We start from the raw sequence: 15,241 nt of genomic DNA, 5'->3' as shown, positions 1-15,241 counted from the left end.
AAATCTTTTTGGGTTTGGGATGACATCACAATTTATTGAAAATGATTTTGCAGATGCCACAAACAACAACTTGCGGACTTACGGGGTGAGAAGTTGGAACCTCTGGCAAGAAGCATGACTGCCAGCCAATTGCAGCATGGCTTTGAGGGGAGGGGCTTGACTGATGGCTTCTGACTCGTTTGGCTTGCTTGTTTGCAAACGAGAGCCCGAGGAGTGGCTCGCTGGGGTTCGCAGGGATTTACTGAAGATGTTCCAGATGTTCGGGGGCTTGCCAGAAAGATGCGGCTTACCACAAAATACTTGACTCTCTTTGTATGATGTCACTCACTCTCTGCCGGTGACACCACATCTATCCGTGCCAGCGACTTCTAGTGACGAGCACAACAACTAAAAGATCCTCCGTGCGATATTTGTGCGCCGACATAAAATATCCAATATCGATATTGTTGTCGTCTGTCATAATTGAAACATAGGAACATGTTTGCCAAACATGTACGTGGTGGACTCCACCCTGTCATCCATTATGAACAGCGTCATCCTCACGAGGGTCACGGGCATGCCGGAGCCTATCCCAACCGTCTTCGGGCAGCAGGTGGAGGGGGACGCCCTGAAATGCTTGCCAGCCAATAGCAGGGCACACAGAGACGAACAACCATCCGCAGTCGGGACAATTTAGAGTGTGCCGTTAGCTTGCCAGGCATGTCTTTGGAATGTGGGAGGAAACCGGAGTACCCGGAGAAAACCCACCCAGACATGAGGGGGATATGCAAACTCCACACAGCAAGGCTTAAGCCCAGAATCGAACCGTACACCTCTGCACTGTGAGGCGGATGTGCTAACCATACTTGGTGGACTGGATTTGAACACCCGAGAAATCGAGGACAGGCACATTTGCTGCAATGTGAAGTTGGCCTCACCGAACGTCCACTGCGGATAACGCTTTCACGACACCGTCTGAAATCGAGACGTCGAGACGGGAAAAGCGAACTGCCGCAAGTGCTGGCGTTTATTTTCGGATCGGTCCACTTTAAAGGTTTTCCAAAAACTAATATTAGCACACGCTTGGAAAAAAAAAAAACATTAAACCTCGCTTCGTTTGATTTGCATCATCAAAATCAGGACGGCTGGCTGAATTTTACTTTGAGGAAATCTCCAGTTTGTGTCTCTCTCTGTTGCAGTCTGACAGCAACACCAGCTTCCTGCGTGCGGCCAGGGCAGGGAACATCGACAAGGTGTTGGAATACTTGAAAGGGGGAGTGGACATCAACACCAGCAATCAGGTTAAAAAAAACACTAATATATATATATATATATATATATATATATATATATATTATATTCATTCATTCATTCGTCTTCCGAGCCGCTTGATCCTCACTAGGGTCGCGGGGGGTGCTGGAGCCTATCCCAGCTGTCTCCGGGCAGTAGGCGGGGGACACCCTGAATCGGTTGCCAGCCAATCGCAGGGCACACAGAGACGAACAACCATTCGCACTCACACTCACACCTCGGGACAATTTAGAGTGTTCAATCAACCTGCCACGCATGTTTTTGGAATGTGGGAGGAAACCGGAGCACCCGGAGAAAACCCACGCCGGCCCGGGGAGAACATGCAAACTCCACACAGGGAGGCCGGAGCTTGAATCGAACCCGGTACCTCTGCACTGTGAAGCCCACGTGCTAACCACTGGACTACCGGGCCGCCCTATATATATATATATATATATTTATATATATGTGTGTATATTTTTTTTCTTCCTTCTTTTTTCAATTGTCCACACACTTCCAAGTATGGGAGCGGCATTTTCCGGAAATGTCCAGAAATAATCAGATCGATCCCCAGAAATTGTCAGTGCAACTTCTTGCCGGCTGGGCCGTTTGCTTACCGACAACACAATTCAAACAGTACCAAGCAAATATTTTCCCCCACGTCGTTTTTGAGGCTCGGGGAGAGGAAAAATAACAATCGTACGGTCCATTTTTTTTGTTGGTTTCAGAATGGACTGAATGCGCTGCACCTGGCAGCCAAGGAGGGTCACATCGAGCTGGTTGAGGAGCTGCTGGAAAGGGGCGTTGCCTTGAACTCCGCAACAAAGGTGTGGAAATACCCAGCCGCTGAGTCTTGAAAGAGAAACGGATTGGCCTCACCGTCTAACCGATGTGCGTTTTACCGTTTGGCCGATTCAGAAAGGAAACACGGCTCTGCACATCTCCTCTCTTGCCGGTCAGGCTGAAGTGGTGAAGATTCTGGTCAAACGAGGTGCCGACATCAACACGCAGTCTCAGGTGAGTCTTCCGGGCCCCCGGGGTCTGTCCTTTTCGATGCGGCCTCCGGTTGACTGCGAGCCCTTCAATGTGTTTCCGCGCAGAATGGCTTTACTCCGCTCTACATGGCCGCTCAGGAGAATCACCTGGACGTGGTGCGATACCTCCTTGAGAACGGAGGCAACCAGAGCACTGCCACGGAAGTGAGGAGAACCGCCGTCCTCGAAGCGGAGCGTCACTTTCTTGTTTTTTTTTTTTTTTGCTAACGCACGCTTCTCTCGCCGATGGCCGACAGGATGGCTTCACGCCTCTGGCCATTGCCCTTCAGCAAGGCCACAACCAGGTGGTTTCAATCTTGTTGGAGAACGACACCAAAGGGAAAGTCCGCTTGCCCGCATTGCATATTGCGGCCCGCAAAGACGATACCAAATCGGCGGCCTTGCTTCTCCAGAACGATCACAATGCCGATGTCCAGTCCAAGGTATGTTAGCGGGACCGTTAGGGGAGATTTGTTCCACCATCAAGTATACGCTACGGCCATTTTGAAGCTCACTGAGCCAAAGTCACACGAGCGCTCATATTTTCCTCCATCGTGTCTCCTGCTTCAGATGATGGTCAATAGAACTACTGAGGTATTTGGTGTTTGGGTTTTTTTTTTTTTTGACTGTCTTATGGCTTTGTTATTTCTTTTCTGCCACATTCCACAGCAACGTATGAAGTTCTTAGCATCATTTTGGTTTGCAGTTCACCACTGTTGCACTTGGCGGCCTCGGTTGCATGGCCACGCCCGTGTGTTGTCTTTGATTTTTTTCTCATATCGCATTTTACATTTTTTGCTGTTGAACGCAAATAATTGGCGACTCTCACTAAACGTTAACATTCCTTTTTTTGGGGGGGGGGGGGGCGAACCTGAATATACCTTGTCGTTCAACACTGGTATGTTGCATGCTTTATAGTCGATGGAATTGAGGGCTGCCAAAATTGAAATTCAACCTCAAATAGGCATCCTGATGACTTCCAAACAGGTACAATGTCAAAAAAAAGTAAAAAAGTAATTGCAAAGCCTCGTAAAGAACATCACGACGATGGTTTTCATGCTGTTTTGGGCTTCAGGTGGGAACATTTCTGTTTAACGCATCAAGAAAAGATCGATTTCATCTCAACACGTCAGTGGCAGTATGCCTCCGTAAAAAACGTTTGTCCACAAGGGAGACAGGAAGCACAAGCAGGGTGATGCAGACCTTAAACTGCATCAACAACTTTGATTTGGAAAATAATTGATGCCAACAAATCGTGATCTTGCCTTGCTTCAAGTCAAATCGAAAGGTACCTGTTTTTCTTTCCTGAAAGAGGACGCAAGTGTCCAAATATGATGCAAATTGAGAAGATATCGTGGCAATGGTGACGAGTTCATCAGAGGTTTTTAGAAATAAATTCCAGAATTTTGCCTTTGAGAAATTAGGAAAAAAATGATCTGGAAAGAAAAAAAATAAAACCTCGACTGAAAAGACACAGCACATCTACCGTTTTGGTTTGAAGCAGCCATTTTAGGTTTTGGGCCATTTCCAGACCCCCGTAGTCTCGGGGCCCTTGTTGTCAATGAGGCACATTGGAGAAGCTTCTCATTTGAACTGCATTGTGTGCGCGCAATGTGTCGCCATTCCGAAATGATTTTAGTTACTCTTGGCAGCCCTCCTTAGGGTACTTCAGGTTCCCCATCAGCTACGCCACTTTGCATGTACACGCCATCGCTTAATTTGGCAGCGCTTTGTGTTTGGTAACTGTGCAACGTTATGACGCCATCACGCTCGTCACTGAATTCTCAGCACTCTTGTAAACAACTCTTTCACGTTAAATCGGACCAAAACGTACAGAATGGTAAGGTAAGGCCGACATTTCACAACTATTCCAACCTGCTGTGTAATCTAACATTTCCGACAGTAATCCTCATTACTAATGCGAACTCTTGAATGACGTCAACATATGTTCAGTATTTTTGGTTTTACGTTCCAAAAAATGTTCCACTCCATCGACCGTGATTGTATAAATGCTGAGACGATCGAGGAAATTGCTTCGCAGGGTGGAGGGCCAAGAATGATATCAACAAATGTCATTCTATAGATTTACGGATAAATGGTAATTGTATCAATTTTTGTGTCATAAATAATGAAACCGGTATTACTTGTGTCGAACTGCTGTCGACGGTGAGAGTACATCAAAATAAAAATCGTCAAACGTGGCCCATTTGGCCGATGATTTGGGCCGATCTTTGATGGGCCGTAATCGGACGATTTCATTAAGCGCATGCCGAGCTGCGCAGTGAAGACCCACAAATAAGCAGTGGCCAAAGATGCGTTCATCTTTCTTCTGACTTCCCACCTTCAAGACAAAAGTGAAGGCGGCACCAAAAAAAAAAAAAAAGAACAACAAAAGGAACGTGCCTGAAGTGCAGCATTTCTCAGCATATATGCAATTTCTGAGGAGAATCGCAATGTTTTCTTTCAATATAATTTAATCCTGTCTATTTTTTTTTCACGATTGCAAGATTGCTTGCTCATATTGTTTCTCCCTGCATCGTTTCCCTTTTTTGACTTGGAAGTGCTTGTGCGAGACCAGCCCGCATGAAGTGTCGCTTTTTATTGGTTTCTTCGTCCCACTTTTCCTACCTGCCGGCATTTGATTCCAAGGCATGCATGCTGTGCGCAAAAGGTCTGCTCTTGACATCTTTGCTCTCTCATTCCCGCTCGGCAGAGCGGATTCACCCCCCTGCATATCGCCGCCCACTACGGCAACGTCAACGTGGCCACGCTCCTCCTGAACCGAGGGGCAGCCGTGGACTTCCTCGCCAGGGTAAGACCTGACAAACCAGCCGCACCCAACCTCCATTGAGATCGCCCGGTGTGCCGCACGGGCACTTGCCCGTGTCCACTTTCATTCAGTCGCTTGGAAAAATTCGCATTGGTGGACTGCAAATAATGTGCTTTTGTTGTTCATTTTTCTATGCCAGTGACAAAGAGTGACAGGCAAAGTCATGAAATGCTCTTGCACTAGTTGGCAGAAGGCACAATGAAGCTGTCCTTGCGCCTCCTGTTGCGATTCAAACACGCTCTGATCTTACGACGAATGAAAACATTTGTGAATATAATTGAGACGAGATCATCATCACGTCTGGGTACTCAAATTGGCATTAAAAAATGAGAATTCACAAGTATTGTGGAAAATTTGACTCTGGGAGGTCAACCCATACACATAACCCACAATTAAACTCACAGCAACTTAATGACTATTTTGCTTGCTAAAATGAGCTGCTGTGTTTGTTAATCTCGCTTGGGTTTTACTTGTTGCTGTAACAGCGGCGTTCCCTCTCCTTTGCAGAACGGCATCACTCCCCTTCACGTGGCATCCAAGCGAGGCAACACCAACATGGTTTGCCTGCTACTGGATCGCGGCGCTCAGATAGACGCGAAAACGAGGGTGAGTGCTCTGAGGAAGTGCAATCAATCAATAGCCGCATCTGTCCACGGAGTGCAACGAGTCACTGATTATTGTGGGGAAAGTGCATTAAATCCCACGGCGGTGCCGGTTATCCATTCAAGTATTTCATTATCATGTACAGGCAGCCTCAATTCGCAGGCCGAGTCTATCCCCCTCAAGGGACGCATTCATAAGAATTGTGATCTGTCACAAATTCCAAATATATCCCTATGTAGCTTTTTGTTTCCCCGCATATTTTGGAACAATACATTATTGCCTCCGACTAGTATAAAAGTGGGTCGCGGGAAAATGAAGAATGGAACCGTTGCTGGAAATGCATTCTCCTACGTAGGATGGCCTCACGCCGCTTCACTGCGCCGCCCGGAGTGGACACGAAACAGCTGTCGAGCTTCTCCTGGAGAGAGGAGCGCCTCTGCTTGCCAGGACAAAGGTATCATTCTGACACATTTACAGTGGAGCTGAGACCAATTGGCTCTTTACAGTCGCAAAAATCACAATTCTTGGAGAATCATCACAAAAGGCAATAAAAGTCAACTTTTAACATCGCTATGAAGCGCTGGTCTCAAATCCAAGGCCCAGGGGCCAGATCCGGACTGAGTCATTTTATGCAGCCGGCGAAAGTAAATCATGTGTGTGAACTTCCATGATCCTTGCTAACATGGTATTGAATTGTGTGCAATAAATAACAAATAAATCGTTGACTGCCTTCAAAACGAGTCATCCATCGATTCCAACTCCTAATGCGATGTGATGATGTCACATTCATTTGGTTTCAACTCAACTCAAATGTATTTATGGGGCACTTTCAGACAGCCGTCGCTACAAACAAAGTGCTGTACATGGAGCAACTAACTTTTACAAGAGTAAAGCAAAGCAACAATTCAGTATCAAAGACGGTAGAAAGCACCAAACAGTATCACTAAGATCATAATTTGGGTCATGCTGAGTCAAAAGCCAAAGAATACAAGTGAGTTTTGAGCAAAGACGTTATTAACCCCAAAGTGGTCAGCGACAAAAACGAGTTTGACACCCGTGCTGATTCAAAGTCAGCAAAAAGGCAACCAAAAAAAAAGTTTTTGAGTTTGTTTTGTTCGGGGCTGCACAAGTTGGGAGTAATCTCAAAAAATTGAAGGGGGAGCACAGCAAAAATGTGTTGCCTTCCTTGCCATCCTATAGGACTCTGGTTCAATTTAGTTTTGAGGGCACTTGCGGGGACAAAGCCAACAGAGCAGAAGCGTACATGAAAAATGACTTTTCGCCAGGATCAATGTGGACATCAGTTGTCGTATACTGAACTTGATTTTGCGCTCTTCCCCAGAACGGCCTGTCTCCCCTTCACATGGCGGCCCAAGGCGATCACGTGGAATGCGTCAAACATCTTCTGCAGCACAAGGCGCCCATCGGCGACGTGACTTTGGACTACCTGACGGCTTTGCACGTTGCAGCCCACTGCGGCCACTACAGAGTGACTAAGCTGCTTTTGGACAAGAGAGCCAACCCAAACGCCCGGGCATTGGTACCACCGCTTTTTTCGATTTTCTCATTTGAAATGATCACTGAGTGACGATAAGCGGCATTAAAAAAACAAAACCAAAAAAACATGGCGGTTCATTTCACAGAACGGCTTTACTCCGCTACACATAGCGTGTAAGAAGAACCGGGTGAAAGTCATGGAGTTGCTGGTCAAACACGGCGCCTCGATCCAGGCCGTTACAGAGGTATGACATAATACTGCCCGTTTTTTTTTTCCAAAGTGGACTGCCTGACTGTTGCGTTCCACCCTTGTGCGCAGTCCGGTTTGACGCCCATCCATGTGGCGGCCTTCATGGGTCACCTTAACATCGTCCTGCTGCTGCTGCAAAACGGCGCTTCTCCAGACAGGAGCAACATTGTGAGTGAAAGGCGTAGTTACGTTTGCTTCACCAACGCGCCGCCGCAATGACGTAATGACGCGAAACGTTGCCGTGCAGCGTGGCGAAACTTCCTTACACATGGCGGCCAGGGCCGGTCAGGTGGAGGTGGTTCGCTGTCTGCTGAGGAACGGAGCAATGGTCGACGCCAGGGCTCGGGTGAGCGCCGGTTGGATGGTTTTCATAAAAATGCTCACGAATATTCAGAATATTAGAGTTATGAGAGTTTTGTTTTCCGGGGGGGCTGTGTTCAGGAGGAGCAGACCCCCCTCCACATTGCTGCCCGGTTGGGCAAAACCGAGATTGTGCAGCTCCTGCTGCAACACATGGCCCACCCCGATGCGGCCACGGCCAACGGCTACACTCCTCTCCACATCGCCGCCAAGGAGGGCCAGGTGGAGACCGCCTCAGTGCTACTGGAGGCGGGGGCTTCGCACTCTCTGGCCACAAAGGTGGGTGGAGAATCCAGTGACGCTGAGCAATGGACCCCTTTTTTTCGTTCAACCAATCAGATTTCAGATTCACCCCTTGACAACATCATCAGTATTTTCCCATTTCCCAGTACATTTCTTAGTGCGCTTAGGAGTAATCACCTGATGGTCTTTGGTATATTTTCCGCAGAAAGGATTCACTCCCCTTCATGTTGCCTCAAAGTATGGAAGCCTAGATGTGGCCAAACTCCTACTGCAGCGTTGTGCGCCGCCTGATTCTGCAGGGAAGGTTGGCATCGAAAATAAGACTCCTTGCCGAAATGTGTGCCATTGAATCACTGCGCTAAAGTGTAAAGTTACAATTCGAAGTTGTCGTTTTAAGAGAATGAAATCCTTACCACGGTTGTGTGTGGATTACAGTGAGCCCCCACATTTGCGCTTTTTGTGTTTTACTTTGGAACAAAAGCAATGCTTTGCGGCCATCTTGTGGAAGCAACGCACAATTATATTTTTTATTCTTCTTTTTTTATTATTAGTTTTTATTTATTTATTTTGATTTTTTTGTTATTATGTCATTATTATATTATAATTTTTATTACTTTTTTTATTTGTCATCAGTGTGTACTTGTGGTTTTCGACTCCTCTTGTAGGGTTTGCTCCCTAAAGCCCTCCTTCGTAAATAGTGGTTGATAAAAATTTGAAATCAAAAAATTCCATATCGTCCAGCACTACTATTACACAAAACGAGTAATTTTATGTAAATATTTAAAGAAAAAAAAAACCAAAACAAACACACTAATATTTAATATTTTGACTTTCTCTCATAGAATGGCCTGACCCCACTCCATGTTGCAGCACATTATGATAACCAGAAGGTGGCGCTTCTGCTCTTGGACAAAGGAGCATCCCCTCACTCGATTGCCAAGGTGCAGTGCTTAGCGCGATTCAAAATTCTTTGTGAGATTACGTTATAGGAAGAGTCAACGGTGGGACTCAGTTACATGGTCATAAGTAAGTTTCATCCAAGTCTTGAGTGACCGAAAAAAAGTGACGTTCCTGCACAAATTCAAGCAGGCCGAGTTGAGTCATTTCTTGTGTGAGAACAATCTTGCTTCGACACAGTAGAAATTTGCCCATTAGCCAATACGGATTCCGTGTGCACTATTCAATTGTCTTCGCAAATAAACGTGTAACCAACACGTCCTCATGGTGAGAGATGAAGTTAAATGTCAGAGTTGTTGTTGTCGCGTATCGTTCAGTTGCTAACATACTATGCTGCCAAGCTCTTTCTCCTGATTTGATTTAAAAATAAGAAGAAGAATCCCCGGATCAGAATTAATCATCTTTGCATGTCCCCCTATTCCACACTTAGCATAGCGGTGAGTTGTCAGGTTTGTGCGCGCACAACAAATGGCGGATTATGTTCGATGTGTTTACGTCGTCGTGTCTTGTGTGTCTTTCTGGAGCAGAACGGTTACACCCCTCTCCACATTGTGGCCAAAAAGAACCAAATAGACATTGCGAAAGTGCTGCTGAACTACAGCGCCGAAAGCAACGTCCTGACCAAACAGGGTGTCACGCCACTCCACTTGGCTTCGGAGGAGGGCCACGCCGACATGGCTGCGCTGCTCCTGAGTAAGGGAGCTCATGTCAACACCCCTACTAAGGTACGGTGCGGGGGTTCCTTCATGCCAAACTGTTGCGCCTTGACTCACAAAAGGTTTGGAACCACTGACTTTGCGTGACGACGATTAGCATGTCAGCATTCTAAGTCACTCGATGTTCACAACATTGCGGCTCCACACCAAGGGTTGGAATACTTTGTGATTTTTCATTACAGCTACTTTTTATTTCATTTTGACTTTTGGAGTTCATTTTCAGTTCGTTTTAAGGTAATGCAGGTATGTTAATTTTAATTGCTTTTAGTATTCGTTTATGGAGTATTTGTCGAGTATAAGATTTTAAGAAAAGGTCACCATAGTTTGACCTGCTTTCTTCCTGTACAGTTGTAGAGCAATACCAAAATATAATCAGAAAATCAAATACATCAATAAACCCCAAAGCTTCATGAATGTTAAATTGATGAAGACAAAAAAGAACAGATTTTTTCCCCTTTTTACAGTTTTATAAACTTTAAGTTCATTTTTGTTTTGTTTTTTTAAACCATTTTCATTAACAAATATGTTTCTTCAATTTTAGTTATTTTGTTACTTTTTATGAAATGTAATAATAACCGTGCACCATGCAGGTTTTTAGCTTGGTAGAATTTAGCATACAAACAGCTTGCAAGTTAGCAGGTGTTCGCCTTTTGAACCTTGACTACGGTTCATGTTGTAAAATCCTTCAAAATTCATTTGCTTGTTCTATATTCAAGTTGCAATCTCACTATAATGTCCCACATCAACTGTTAACTTCTGTTTTCGGTTTTCTGGGAAATAGCACCATGCGACAGCGAATTGATCATCGTTTCTGTGTTTTAAAAATGACAAAAATGTCTTTCTGTGTTTAGTGTGGCCTTACCGCCCTTCATTTGGCAGCACAGGATGATAAGGTTGCTGTTGCGGAGATCCTTGCCAGAAATGGCGCCAACCTCAACCAGCAGACCAAAGTAGGAGACTAAAAAAAAATTTTTAAATAAGTTACACACAACATCATTAATATTAAGTTTGGACTGTCAGGGACAAGGTTGCGCTTGTTTTCCAGCTGGGCTACACTCCGCTAATTGTTGCATGTCACTATGGAAACACCAAGATGGTCAACTTCCTTCTTCAAAATGGTGCCAGTGTGACACTAAAGACCAAGGTACAAAATCTATAACGAATTGCAGTGTTCGGCGTGCCCCACAACCGCGGGATACCGCTGCAGCACACTTTTGATCCATTTTGGATGCAAGTTGAAAATAAACGCTTCCGCAGAACGGATACAGCCCTCTTCACCAGGCCGCCCAGCAGGGCAACACGCACATCATCAACATACTGTTGCAGTACGGGGCCAAGCCAAACGCTGTCACCGTAGTAAGTTGACGCACGTATGCGTTCATAGATGCACATTAGTACACCACGGTTCATACATTTTTTTTTTTGTTCTTACTTTGTCTTGGCCAGAATGGAAACACCGCTCTGGGTATTGCTCGACGGCTGGGCTACATCTCCGTTGTGGACACGCTGAAGGTCGTCACAGAGGAAATCGTCACCACCACAACGGTAGATCACAACATCCAGTTGCAGATGTGATTTTATTGTTATGAATGAGATTTTGGAATAAAAATTAAAATTCCACGGCTAGACGGTGACGGAGAAACACAAGCTGAATGTTCCAGAAACAATGACGGAAGTACTGGATGTGTCAGATGAAGAAGGTGAGTCACAAGATTCGTTGATTTCCTGTTCATTTTCTACGGCTTTGTGCTTCATCATTCGCTTCTCCGATATGTTGCGGATTTATGAAGCAATTTTTTTTTCCCCCTCGACCACTGCCAAGGCGATGACACCATGACGGGTGACGGAGGGGAGTATTTAAGGGCTGAAGACCTCAGAGAGCTTGGAGATGATTCGTTGCCAGGACAGTATCTGGATAACATGAACTACCTCACCCTCGGCAATGAGGGGGCGCACACTGGCAGGTATGTCGCTAGCTCACTGGAAAATAGAAGCCTAGCCCTGACCCGACTCGAACATTTGGGGGTGGCTAATACCATATCTCGAATTTACTTTGCTCTTATGTCTGTTTTTTTTAAAAATTTGTTTTGTTTTATTTTGTTATGCAGTTCTGAAAGGTCATTCACCCCCACGCGCCAAAGCTACTATCTCAAACACGAAAGCATGATGGATGAAATGCTGGCCTGTCAGGTACATTCAATGCGCACACATTTAATTCCAACTGAGCCAATTCTGGGCCAATTCTGATTGAGTCTCTTCCCAAAACCGTTTTTTCTTTTTGTTATGGTTTTTTTTTTTTTTTTGCTTTCTCTCAGATGTCATCGCTTTCAAGGGAAAATGAGCGAGACTCATACCGGCTGAGTTGGGGCACAGAGAATCTGGACAACATAGCTTTATCCTCCAGTCCACTGCACTCTGGGTAGGTCCCATTAAAAAAAAAAAGTGGTGGCAAAAGTTCGGATCATCACAACAATAATCTCTTTCTTCTCAGAAATTCTGTTGTTTGGTGTCAGGAGTCTGATCCAGTACTGACACTTGTGTTATTCATTGGCTGTCATGGCGCCTTGGAAGGATTAGGGTGTTTGGCTGCCATTTTAGGGTGTTACAGAGAGAGCCAAAAAACACACAGATAAGCCCGAATTTCGATTGGCGAAAAGTTGATGTTGATACAGAAAAAATGTGGCAGTCGTGTATTTGTCAAGGTTGCCGAGGGTCCGCTGTACTTCTCTGATGGCACTTCAAGCGGCGCTTGATTGATTCTGACATCCTCCTCCTTCTCTCTGTGGGTTTCATTTTGGCTGGAATTTCGTCTGATGTTTTTAGCCGCTCCTCTCCATGCCGTGATCACACGGACCACAGCAGGTGATCTTCCACGCCTTGATTTAGCCATTGCATTCCTTTTGTTTGTGGGGTTTTTTTTTTGCTTCATCTCCGACTTTCTCTGAGGACATTCTTTTCATCCACATCCTGTAACTTCACGTAGACTGTCATACGATTGTTGTTGTTACGTTCGGTGTTTCTCTTTTGAACTCTGTTTGTCTTAAGCCTATGAAGGTGAGAGATGGATGCTGAGCATATCTCACTGGTATCCGATGCATGTAACAATGTGTCCTTTCATGTACACCCCGACTGCCTAAACTCCCTGCAAGTCAGTTAAAGAGGTCCAATATGCTAGCTTGAATTTGAAGCCTTAAAGCATCTGCTCTCCTCTTCCTCAGCTTCCTGGTTAGCTTCATGGTGGATGCAAGGGGTGGATCCATGCGGGGCTGCCGCCACAATGGCCTGCGCATTATCATCCCACCCGGGAAGTGCAGCGCTCCCACACGGGTGACCTGCCGGCTGGTGAAAAGGCACCGCCTGGCCAGCATGCCCCCCATTGTTGAAGGCGAAGGTCGAGCCAGCAGGTTTATTGAGGTTGCACCGTTTGGAGGCCAGCTTCTTGGGTAAGGACTCTGACTTTTTTCCCGGGGGTTGCACTTTCTCCGAAATTCTGTCCAATGTTAGTTGTCAGAAATTGGATGAAACTTTGCATCCAAGGCCACATATTGTATGCGTGTCTTTTCTCACTTTATGCTGCGTATTGGAACGTCAATGGCACAGTAAGCTCCACCTCCCCAGTGCCCCACCACCTCTCAATGAGGGCGAGAGTTTGGTGAGCAGAATCCTCCAGCTTGGCCCGCCGGGGACAAGTTTCCTGGGGTAGGCTGCAAAAAAAAAAAAAAAAATCAGCATAAAAAATAATGCGTTCTTGCTTATTGTATAGTTTCCCTTTGAGGGAACAGTGACATTTCACCCGAAAGTCCAGGATCCTGAATTTCTCGTGGCTCGTGTACGTGGTTGTCGTTTGATTTGGCCTGGCGGGCATCTCTAAAAACGTTCTGTTCCTCCATCCAGTCCTGTAATTGTGGAGGTGCCCCACTTTGCTGCTCTGCGTGGGGGCGAGCGTGAGCTTCTTATCTTGAGGAGTGAAACGGGAGAGAGCTGGAAGGAGCATCATTGTGAGCACACCCAAGAAGAACTCAACCAGATCCTTAACAGCATGGACGAAGGTCAGCCTCCTCAATGTCTTCTTGCTCAGCATCTAAATATCATCACTGTCTTGTGAAAAACACGCATGTCCAGTTTTCGAATTCCTTATTCTCATTTCTCCTTTTTTTTTTAAACGTCAATGGGCCGAGAACGTTTTTAGAGGACAGCGACGATATACTCCAAAGACCGATACAGGCGTCAGACCAACATTTCTCTTTTCCCCTCCACTAGAACTGGACTCTCAGGAGGAGCTCCAGAAGAAGCGCATTTGCCGCATCATCACCAGGGATCTCCCACAATACTTTGCTGTGGTGTCACGTATTAGGCAAGACAGTATTTTGATTGGTCCCGAAGGAGGCGTCCTGAGCAGCACGGTTGTACCGCAAGTGCAAGCTGTTTTTCCTGAGGGGGCCCTAACCAAAAGGATCAGGGTGGGCCTGCAGGTAAATGACATTGCTTTGGAGCTTCACATGTGCGAAACATCCCGCATGGTGCATGAAATGATGTTGCTCCAGAGGACTCTGGGTTGGAGAGTGGTAGCATGGTGGTCCATTCAGCCTCCAGTGCACCTTCTTGAGTGTTTTGGCATCCCGGGTGTGACCAAAGTCAGGTGCTTCTGGTCTTGATTTTTTGCTTGTCAGACCTGAACAGTAACCGGTGACTGGACTTCTTTGTTACCAAGTACTTAAAGAAAATCCCAGGCTATTGATAGGTTGATTTCCTATGCTTCTTCACTTGACAAAAATGGGACCTGTACCAAAGACACGACATCCCTGGGCTCCTACTAGTATCAAGTAAAATTGAACATGGTTTTAGGGGGGTAGGACTGGAATAGACTAATGGCGTGCCATTTCATTTCAATGGGAAGAATTCATTTTAGATATTGTACACTCCTGGTCAGGGAATGAATCATGCCTTTAAGTCAATATACCACTGTACCCGAATGGGAAAGTGTATTTTGTCCTGACAAAACAAAATATGTGCTGAATCATCAACAGATTCCAAGGTTTCTGTTTCAGGCCCTGAAAAAAAACAAAAAACAAAAAATGCTAATAGCAAGTGTCTCTTATCCAAGGCCCAGCCAGTGAGTTTGGATATTGTCAGGAGGACTCTTGGGAACAAGTCCAGCTTCAGCCCCATCGTCACTCTGGAGCCCCGCCGAAGGAAGTTTCATAAACCCATAACCGTGACGATCCCGGTCCCGAAAGGTAACTCTGACCAAGTACTCCACAGTTTGGGACGGGACACCCCGACCTTACGACTGCTCTGCAGTATCACAGGTAAGACTGGACTCACTGGCCCACCACAGGCATACGGTCACCATTTTTTGCTAACTCAGATGGGTCCATATTTCAGGTGGAACAACACCAGCTCAGTGGGAAGACATAACAGGAACCACCCCCCTAACATTTGTCAGTGACCGTGTGTCCTTCACAACGAACGTTTCTGCGAG

General features: G+C 45.9%; 2 protein-coding genes across 26 annotated transcripts in view; one reads left to right on the top strand and one right to left on the bottom strand.

The window, feature by feature from the left end:
• Positions 1–15,241, top strand: part of LOC127598272 (ankyrin-2-like) — a 35,544-nt gene that overhangs the window by 8,007 nt on the left and 12,296 nt on the right. For 19 of the 24 annotated variants that reach the window (XM_052062021.1, XM_052062031.1, XM_052062097.1 and 16 more), the window contains 32 exons: positions 1,179–1,280; positions 1,998–2,096; positions 2,188–2,286; positions 2,370–2,468; positions 2,561–2,746; positions 2,874–2,897; positions 5,017–5,115; positions 5,641–5,739; positions 6,092–6,190; positions 7,079–7,276; positions 7,380–7,478; positions 7,553–7,651; positions 7,731–7,829; positions 7,925–8,122; positions 8,292–8,390; positions 8,929–9,027; positions 9,571–9,768; positions 10,611–10,709; positions 10,805–10,903; positions 11,017–11,115; positions 11,206–11,304; positions 11,387–11,459; positions 11,582–11,723; positions 11,868–11,949; positions 12,075–12,178; positions 12,583–12,621; positions 12,978–13,202; positions 13,360–13,458; positions 13,654–13,808; positions 14,020–14,231; positions 14,864–15,068; positions 15,145–15,241. In XM_052062021.1, coding sequence (XP_051917981.1) covers positions 1,179–1,280; positions 1,998–2,096; positions 2,188–2,286; positions 2,370–2,468; positions 2,561–2,746; positions 2,874–2,897; positions 5,017–5,115; positions 5,641–5,739; positions 6,092–6,190; positions 7,079–7,276; positions 7,380–7,478; positions 7,553–7,651; positions 7,731–7,829; positions 7,925–8,122; positions 8,292–8,390; positions 8,929–9,027; positions 9,571–9,768; positions 10,611–10,709; positions 10,805–10,903; positions 11,017–11,115; positions 11,206–11,304; positions 11,387–11,459; positions 11,582–11,723; positions 11,868–11,949; positions 12,075–12,178; positions 12,583–12,621; positions 12,978–13,202; positions 13,360–13,458; positions 13,654–13,808; positions 14,020–14,231; positions 14,864–15,068; positions 15,145–15,241 — 3,824 coding nt within the window. The remainder of the gene's footprint in view (positions 1–1,178; positions 1,281–1,997; positions 2,097–2,187; positions 2,287–2,369; positions 2,469–2,560; positions 2,747–2,873; positions 2,898–5,016; positions 5,116–5,640; positions 5,740–6,091; positions 6,191–7,078; positions 7,277–7,379; positions 7,479–7,552; positions 7,652–7,730; positions 7,830–7,924; positions 8,123–8,291; positions 8,391–8,928; positions 9,028–9,570; positions 9,769–10,610; positions 10,710–10,804; positions 10,904–11,016; positions 11,116–11,205; positions 11,305–11,386; positions 11,460–11,581; positions 11,724–11,867; positions 11,950–12,074; positions 12,179–12,582; positions 12,622–12,977; positions 13,203–13,359; positions 13,459–13,653; positions 13,809–14,019; positions 14,232–14,863; positions 15,069–15,144) is intronic. The other 5 variants (XM_052062050.1, XM_052062010.1, XM_052062001.1 and 2 more) reach the window with 4 other exon arrangements.
• Positions 1–15,241, bottom strand: part of aco1 (aconitase 1, soluble) — a 56,244-nt gene that overhangs the window by 32,720 nt on the left and 8,283 nt on the right. The window contains exon 2 of one of the 2 annotated variants that reach the window (XM_052062384.1): positions 10,622–10,717. The exons of the other annotated variant lie outside the window; for it this stretch is intronic. The gene's annotated coding sequence lies outside the window, so the exon portion shown is untranslated. The remainder of the gene's footprint in view (positions 1–10,621; positions 10,718–15,241) is intronic. 2 annotated transcript variants of the gene reach the window in all.

This window comes from Hippocampus zosterae, chromosome 1 (genome assembly GCF_025434085.1).
Source record: "Hippocampus zosterae strain Florida chromosome 1, ASM2543408v3, whole genome shotgun sequence".
In the NCBI taxonomy this organism is placed as follows: Eukaryota; Metazoa; Chordata; class Actinopteri; order Syngnathiformes; family Syngnathidae; genus Hippocampus; species Hippocampus zosterae.
This window is presented reverse-complemented; position numbering and strand designations above follow the sequence as displayed.